Source organism: Octopus bimaculoides, chromosome 5 (genome assembly GCF_001194135.2).
Source record: "Octopus bimaculoides isolate UCB-OBI-ISO-001 chromosome 5, ASM119413v2, whole genome shotgun sequence".
NCBI classification, from domain to species: domain Eukaryota; kingdom Metazoa; phylum Mollusca; class Cephalopoda; order Octopoda; family Octopodidae; genus Octopus; species Octopus bimaculoides.
In genome coordinates, this window is record NC_068985.1 from 49,177,637 (window position 1) to 49,187,056 (window position 9,420).

Genomic DNA, 9,420 nt, shown 5'->3' on the forward strand with positions numbered 1-9,420 from the left:
CATATATATATATATATATATATATATATATATATATATATTGTAAACTTTAGTATTCTATCTTTTATATTTTCAGAAGTAACTATTAGTAATTTCAAAATGCCGTCTTTGGCAATGCCACTGATATTGGTCTTCCTAGCCTGCTTTTCATTGCAGACACTTGCTGGTAAGTATCTTTTACACTGTATTTTTAGGATTATAAGATTTTGGTTGTAATGTTTCGATACCAATAGAATATTCTTGAACACTTCTCCAATATATTCATTACAAAGTGGGTGCACAGAGCTGGTCTTCATCAAAGAGTAACAGAGTAACTAAAAAAAAAAAAAGAAAAGAGACAACCATGGATTGAATGTCTTTTATTAGCGCTGCCTAGTCCTCTTCTTGTTTTGCTTTTTTTTTTATATGGTTAGGTTTAGTACAGTGCATCTTTTCCATCTCAAGCACAGATTTTTTAATAAATTTTTTTTAATTAAACACTTTAAAATTTCAGATACTGGTCAAATGTGTCACGTAGAACAGGGTTTACTCTTAACATTTTTGACAAAATTTCGTATTTTAGAAGCGGTATTTCATGTTAAAGTTGTCATATTTGGATAATTTTAACCAATCAGTGACATGGATTCAGCTGAAGAAAGTTACTGCTGCAGTTTGCGACCAATAACTTCCAGGTCCGTTGACAAAATGATGAATCTTCAACAACAGAAAGATTTAAACTGAAAATCTCCTCTAACAAAATCTTTCTTTAATAACCAGAGATGTTTTTATAGCAACATATATATATATATATATATATATAATGTGCACACACACACACACACACACACACACATTAATAATAGGCAGAAGTCACAGAGTGACAATGGCCAAATTTGTATTTGATAAGTGCCAATACACAAAACTCTCAGCTTTTGACTTACTCTCTAACTTCTGCTGATGATATATATACATACATATATGTATAAAAAAATCTCATCACGCAATTGAACCAATGAAAGAGCCTCTACCTGGTCACTTGATACACTAAAAATAGCAGCCAAAGTATCCCCATACTTAAATCACATGCCTATTGTATGTAATGTCCTAGATTATCCCTAAAAAGATGGTTTGCTGAAGGCTGGAATGTCTGTGACAATAGGTTTGCTGTATCAGGGTTGACTTGAGTCTAAATAACAACAAAATTATTGAGATTGAACAACGACAGCCTGTATGTGGTTGCATGACCTGCTAGAAAAAGTAGCCAAACTTTTTTATATACACAGTAGAAAAACCTCTCTCCTGTGATTTACACGTAGAGTCCATTATGTCTGGGAAGAAAGACGGAATGGTCACAGTTGGGATGTCTTTGATCATATTTGTTCAATCAGATCCAACTCAGGACTAAACAACAGGTGACAAATGGAACGAGATGAGGCAACGAGAGAGCCTTTACCTGGTCGTTCGAATTGCTAGAAAGAGCAACCAAATCTTCCTGACAAAAAGAAAAATGAAATTTCCGTCTTCAAGAAAAAAAAAATAAAGCAAGTTTACATTATTTTATGTTCACTTAGGAATTCATTACTTCTAGAAAAGAATAAGACAAAATGGTCATGGCTGGAACACCTTTTCTCACAGATCCATTACAATCAGAGCTATCCTGTGGTTAAAACAATATTCTTCACTGAATGATGAAGCCGCTAAAGTTAAAGAAAAGTTGAAAGAATAAAAGATAGCAAGTATCCATATTCCAAATATTGGGATTCTCTTGACTAGCGTAATTTATTCAAATTTCCGTATGAAATAAATAGAAAATGTTATGGGAACTCGGTACATATTATGGCTAATATCCAGTGTTGTACGAGAGTAGTTTCACAGATCTTGTCAATCTCAGTCACAGATTTTTTAAATTAATTTTTTTTAACTGAATCAGTTTGAAACTTCAGATACTGGTTGAATGTGTCAGAGGTTTTTCTATTCTGTATATAAAATGTTTGGCTACTTTTTCTAGCAGGTCATGCAACCACATATAGGCTCTGTCATTGGTCTGTCTCAGTAATAATTTTCTAAAAATAATGAGCCGGAAGTTGTTGTTCGCAAACAGTAGCAGTAACTTTCTTCAGCTAAATAAACATTGATTGGTTAAAATTACCCAAATATGACAACTTTAACATGAAATAACTTCTAAAATACAAAATTTTGTCAAAAACTTTAAGAGTAAACCCTCTTTCTACATGACACATTCGACCAGTATCTGAAGTTTCAAAGTGTTTAATTTTTTAAAAATTCATTAAAAAATCTGTGCTTGAGATGGAAAAGATCCAGTACAGTCATGGCAAACTATAGCCTGCAGTACTTTCTGAATGGCATGCCACTTTAAAATTATCTTGAATTTTTTAGTAGCGCAGTCCATCTGATTGATTAACCATGTCTCATGTAGCCTGCTTCTTGAAGCAAGTTACCTATGCCTGATTTGGAGGAGCAGGCAGTTTTGCAATACAAGTAGAATCTTTGACTGGTCACCTACCCATGTTATCACAGATCAATCCATGGCAAGCGTAATGTGGTTCACAATATTGAATGTATTGTCCCAGATCAGTGATGAATGAACCATTGATGAACAAGGCTACTTGTATTTATATTTTATTGCTGACAATTTCTAGTTATATTCATGTTGTGGTGATTCTTTAAATAAATTCATTATTTTCTCTCTTCTAGATTGTCCTAATCAATGGCTGAAATATGGTGAATCCTGTTACAATTTCATCATGAATTCACCGAAAACCATTGACATGGCTAAAGAAGAATGTAGTGTAAGTAGTAATAATCCTTTCTACTAAAGGCACAAGGCCTGAAAGTTTATGGGGATGGAACTAGTAGATTACATCAACCCCTAGTGTTTCGCTGGTACTTATTTCATCAACCCCAAAAAGATGAAAGGCAAAGTCGCCCTTAGCAAAATTTAAACTCAGAACTCAAGGACAGACGAAATGCCTCTAAACATTTTGCCTAGCATGCTAACAATTCTGCCAGCTCACTGCTTTAATGTAAGTAGTAATAATGATCATAAGGTGGTCATTAGTGTCAGATGATTACATTGCAACATTTGTTTGAGTTTTCTTTACTCAGAGTTCAAAATCCATCAAAATCTACTTTGCCTTTTCATCTTTTAAGGATCTGTGAAATAATATGCCACCCAGTGTTGGTATGGTTCTCTGTCTTCCCCTCCCTAGGTGAAGTGGTAAAGCATCATGAATGATATACTGGGTCAAGGTTGGGAGGGTTCAGAAGTAGCTTATGTCAGTGGGAACCTAAAACCACAAACTAAAGTGTGGTTTATACTAATACCAATTCATCCTCAATTATGAGAGATGGCTGTAGATTTTTAATGCATTGTCTTCTTAAGCCTGTCATTTGTAGCATGTAAAAAAGTTGGACTGTTGTCCTGTTTGTTTAATGTACATTTTGTTACGCTACAGGCTAGAAGGGGAGTTATTTGAGGTAGGATTTTACAACTGGGTGCTATTCCATTTGCCAATTCTTATCTGTCTTTCAAGTAAGAGATTTTTTTTTTTATTCCACAGATTTTCAAAAGTGCAAAGCAACCAGTGATGTGTCAACATCATTCTGTTTTGCTCAAGTAGTGACAATCCTGAAATGTTGCTAAGACGTGTCAAGCTAAGTAAAAGCGTGGTTGTCCTTGATTACAGGCATGTCTCCTGCATCCTTCTCCGGCTGAGCATTCCTAATCCTGTTAAAACAAGCTTTCATATTATGATGTTGCTGCTTAAACAAGTTGACAAATTGAAGATGACATCTAGGTTTACCAAGAATGGTCCTGGGAGCTGGTGCCACATTAACACTCTCATGCCGGTGCTGCATAAAAGTACCCAGAATACTCTGTAAAGTGGTTGGCAATAGGAAGGGCATCCAGCCATAGAAAGCATACCAAAATAGACATGGAGCCTAGGCAGCTCTTCAGCTTGTCAGCTCCTGTCAAACTGTCCAACCCATACCAGCATGGAGAACAGATGTTGATGTTGATGCACATTCATGTGGATGTGATGGCTTCCTTGCTGTCAGACTGAACCCAAAACCACATGGTTGCAAAACAAGCTTCACCTAACTATGAACAGCATTGTGCATGCCAGCTGATAGTGGTTTTATTGTATGGGTAACAATATGACACTTTGGGCATATTGCATTTTCTTCCACTCTTCAGCCTGTTCCTGGAAAGTGACTGTGATATTGGTTGTCTCTGAGGTTGTATTCATGTTTTATGGGTATCTGAAAGTGAAGGCCACAGTCCCTTCCCCCATGACCAAGAGCTTAAAAAATAATAAAATGCCTCAGCAGAGTGGGATATAGATATCAAATTATAGTTTCAGTTTTTCATATACTGATTCTCAATGATGTTTTACTGTACCCTAGCTGAAGTTCCTTAACATGCAGTGTTCTACTTGTCTGCCTGTTCCTTCACAGTAGTATTTATCTTTGGTTTCTGTAGCTTCCAATCGACAGAAGACAAATCTTTCCTTCTTGAAGTAACTACCAATGAACAGTTACAAGTTGTTGGCTGTTGGAAAAGAATTGGCTGGAGTGGGAATTCCAGTTCTGACATCCTGGGAAAAAAGACTGCGGAAAAGTGGTTACTGGTAGTCCTGGGGTAGATACAATATGGTGGGTGGGAGAAAGAAGGAGAGGTAGTTGAGTTGAGAGAGTTTATTTGTGTTTGTTTTCTCTGTCTCTTTACCTTTGCTGGTTTTTTTTGTACACGTCTATGCGAGTATATATATATACATGCATGCGTGTGTATATGCTAAGTATTCATTTGTTTCTAATTACAGAAATATGGTGCTACACTTGTCAATGTCAATTCAGGAGGAGAAAACAATTTCCTGACCTCCTACTTCGGTCAGAATAAACTAACTGGGCAAGTCAAGATTTATTTCCCTTAAAAATATTAGTGTCTTATTTTATATTGCTATTGGTGAACAATTGTGTCATTGGCTACAGCTGTTTAATTAACTAATTTCTGATTCACAGCATTTCTGATGGTTACAGCAATAAGGGTTTGTTTAGGATTTAAATGTGAGCTAATTTAAGTTTCTTGCTTTGATAGTACAAATTTGAGCAAGCTTGTATAGCATGCTGTGTACTATTGGGAAGATCCTATGTTTATTAAATGATATTTATTTTTCACATGGATGGGGTGCTTTTTTTGTTGATCCCACCAATAATAGAATACTACACTATATAAATATAGGCTCGAAATGTAAAAGACTTTTTCATTTTTCCCAAGCGCCAAACTAATACACTTGCTTGTTGTTCTTACACCTGTCTTCATCTTTTGTTTTGCTATAAATTTCAACTATTTATATATATATGTATATATATATATATAAAAAATTACTTCTCCCAACATAATCATATTTTGTATATGTTTTCTACTCAATTTACTAGTACTTTAATGTTTTGCAGTAACAATCTTCAGGTGAACAACATTTATCGTAGCATCGGTAAAAAGAAATAGCTGTTGCAGCTCCTCCTCCCACCCTACCCACATCAAGCTCTCCATCCCCTACTCCCAATTCCTCTGTCTGTGCAGGCTCTGCAGTGACAACAATGACTTTGAGATTCAACTCGTGCCTTGCCACTTCATCCTTCGTGGATATCCCTTCACCACTATCTACACCGCCCTTGCCAGAGCACGTTCCATATACTGTGCCTTTGCTCTCTCTCCCTGCACCTGCCTACCATTACCCGTCTCCCGTTTCCCTTCACCTACCACTCCTCCACCCCGCCAATGCACCATTCCTCAAGCCTTCTGTCGACTCCAGTCTGACCCCTCCACTTTGCACATCTTCCCCAACTTACCCCTTCCCTCCTTCAAACAAGCCCACAACCTACGTGACCTCCTGGTCCACAGTTTCTTCCCTAACCCCACCTCCCAACCTGGCTCGTTCCCCTGCTTCTGCCCATGCTGCTGCACTTGCCCCTACCTCTCCAACACCACCATCCTCAGGCACCTATCATTGTCCTTATCATATCACTGACTCCTTTACCTACTCTTCTAGCAACGTCATTTACTGCATCTCCTGCTCTTTCTGTTCTGTGTACATCAGTCAAACAAGACGCTGCTTGGCTGACTGGTTCGCGGAGCACCTCCGAGACATTAGATTCAGCAATGACACCCCAGTCTCACACCATTTCCACCCTACTGGTCATTCATTACAACACCTGTCTGTGTTCGGATTGTCTTTGCATGGAGGTCATCCGGACTCCTGCCTTTGCCATGAACAGGAATTAATCTTCTTTCTTTGTTTCTTTGCACCATATGGACTCAACTCCCCTCCCCTCTTCATCTGACTCCCCTCATCTCCTCTCTTCATCTGTCATCTACTTCTTCTCTTCACTCCTACCCACCTTCTCCCTTCATCAATACCCCCTCCATCCACATCTCATTCCTACATACCCCAACCCTACCCCCACATCCTCACCCCCAACCCACACCCACACCCTCACATCTCCACACCCCAACACCACCATACCACCCCGCATAAATTAGCACTGACCACTTCTCAGCACCCACACCGTTACCTACACATTACAGACTTACGTACACATCTACAAATGCACACGCGCCTTCGTTCTGGGATCTCCAACACTTTATTATCTCCCCTTCCTAGCTCTCCTGTATAACTACCTTTGTCCAGCCAGTCACCATGATTGACCGCTAGCTCCAAAAGTTTTTTATTCTCTCTCTGTTTATTTCCTCTTGTTCATTTCTGTTGAAGAGCGTAGACTCGAAAAAAGACTTTCTCATCTTCCCGAGCATCAAATTAAAACACCTGCTTGTTGTTTATACACCTGTCTTCATCTTTTGTTTTTCTGTAAATTTCAACTAATATATATATATACAAATATATTAAAACACTACACTCATTATTATATTAGGAGATTGCTATTTATATTATCTTTCTTCTGTTTAGATTTACCTGGTACACAAGTGGTGAATACCTAGGAAACAATAAATTCCGTTGGATCGGAGATGGACAAGATATAAACAACAAAGAAATGTTTTGGGTAAATGATGCTGTGAAAAACAGTACAGGAAGATTTATTACTTATATTTATCATGGTGAGTATTAAACATTTATTGTGTGTGTGTTAATGAATTCATTTATTGGACTACATCCATGCTGGGACACCACTTTTAGTCAGTCATATTATCTGCTGTCTTTATTCTTACTGGAACATATTTTAGTAAATTCTATTTCATTAAGTTTCATATTTAACATAAAAGACACAAAGGTTTACATTGGTAAAGGTAAACACACATGCAATACACTCAGAAACACATACATCCCCGCACTCCATCATTATCATCGTAATGACATCTTGAGCAAGTGTCTTCCACTGTAGATCCAAGCCTGTCCATGCTTTATGAGTGGATCTGGCAGATGGAAACTGAAAGAAGCCTGTTGTACATATTTGTATGTATATATGTATGTGTGTGAGTGTATGCATTTGTGTGTACCCTTGTCTAGACACCACATGATGTTTGTAACTAAGCATTATCATCATACAATTGAGGTTGTTCGTTTCCAGTCTTTCACTTAAAAAATGCCTGGGCATCAGGAAAAATTACCTACCTTGCTTGGAGACAAGTGAGGGTTGGTGACAGAAAGGGTACCTGGTTCTAGAAAATTTACTTCAAATTCTATCTAAACCAGGCAACTAATGAAAAGTTGATGTTAAATGATGGTGATGTTATGTATAAAATTACTGTCTCTATTAATACGATTAAATGACCCTTTAAACATTCTAGACTTTACAGGAAGTCTGAAAAATCACAGCTGGAAATATAAATGTTATGGAAGATATTTTTATGGCATTCTTTTGCATTTTGTTAACATTGTTGGTATATAAACACAAACTACCATTAGTTTGTTATTGTGTAACTCAAGGTCTGCACTAACCAAGCAGATCAAAAATGCTTCAGCAGCTGCTATCTTATTCATTTATTTTTAACTAGCTGAATTACCCGGCGTTGCCCAGGTTACTGCTGTTTTTATTCAGATTAGTAAACAATAAATATGAAGATATATTTGTTTTCTCATTATTATTTCAAAATCTCTATATTTATTAAAAAATATCCAAATTGTAGTGATAATAGAATTTAGAACTGCAAATCTGTCATTCTTGAGGCACCTCAGGGTAAATGATATTCATTGTGTAATTTTTTTGTTGGTGTCCAAATGAATAAATTGTTGCTGCTTCTAACTTGTGAGCAATCAGCATAGAATTGGCCATGGGAGAGGCATGTAGTAGAGAGATGATGTCCAACTACCTTGAAGGATTGACTGGAAACTGAAGCATCTTAAAATTCAAATGGAAAATCTGTAGGTATGAGAGGAAATTTTAGAATAAAGACATTTTCTTCTTTGTGACTACCTGTTATGATTGTTGCCTGTAGGACATAAGGTTTCATATAAGTAACAATTAAGCCTGTTCCATTACATAGGTGAGATTAGTCAAGATTCCTAATCAACATAATGGGAGCATCCAGCTTTAGTGTCAAGTTATGTGGTAGCATCCCAGTGGGTTTAAGTGTGTTCAGAAATTCAACAGGGTATTGAACTGCCTGATCTTGATCAACTATTGTGTGAATTGATGGAAAGGTCTTTTCTGATGTGTCTGTTAACTTTTGAAGAAGTTCATGATTGAGTTTATCAACCATTTCATTAGTTGGAGCCAGTATAGCTCTTTCACATAGCCAGTTTACATCAGTCTAATTGACAATCACATACACTCACACACTCATGCACTCCTATACACTCACACACACACACACACACGCACTCACATACACTCACACACACATTAACTCTCACATACATATACTAAGACAGACACACACACTCACAGACACATACACACTTATATACAAAATTTCATAGTCATGGTGTTATAAAATGTCTGTTATAAAATTACTATGTTGCATGTATTGAATGCGCAGACGCACACACACTCAAAGACGCACACACTCATATACAAAATGTGTTAAAGAGATGGCCTTCTCCAAAGAATTGGTAGTCGCTGTGTGTGTGTGTGTTTGTTTCCTTGTCTTGACATTACTTGGCTGTCATGAGTGAGTGACATCATTGTATGAGCAGTGTGATTTATTTTCAGTCTTTTGTGAAAATATGCCTGGCCAAGGGGAAATATCTTACTTGGAAACAGTTGTGGGTTGCCCACAGGAAGGGCAACTGGGTGTACAAAATCACTCTCAGTGAGTTCCATCTGATCCATTCAAGTATAAAAAAGTAGACATTAAAACAATGATTTTATATATATATATATAAAATGAGAGAGAGAGATTATGAATGATAAGGATACACATCATTGAATAGAATGGACTAAGCGAAGCAAGAAGATGGA

At 37.0% G+C, this 9,420-nt stretch overlaps 1 protein-coding gene across 1 annotated transcript in view; it reads left to right on the top strand.

Annotated features, from left to right (window-relative positions):
• The window catches only part of LOC106874959 (contactin), a 99,612-nt gene that overhangs the window by 29,095 nt on the left and 61,097 nt on the right, over positions 1-9,420 (top strand). The window contains exons 2-5 of the mRNA XM_052968054.1: positions 77-166; positions 2,695-2,789; positions 4,824-4,909; positions 6,969-7,117. Coding sequence (XP_052824014.1) covers positions 100-166; positions 2,695-2,789; positions 4,824-4,909; positions 6,969-7,117 — 397 coding nt within the window. The 5' untranslated portion in view covers positions 77-99. The remainder of the gene's footprint in view (positions 1-76; positions 167-2,694; positions 2,790-4,823; positions 4,910-6,968; positions 7,118-9,420) is intronic.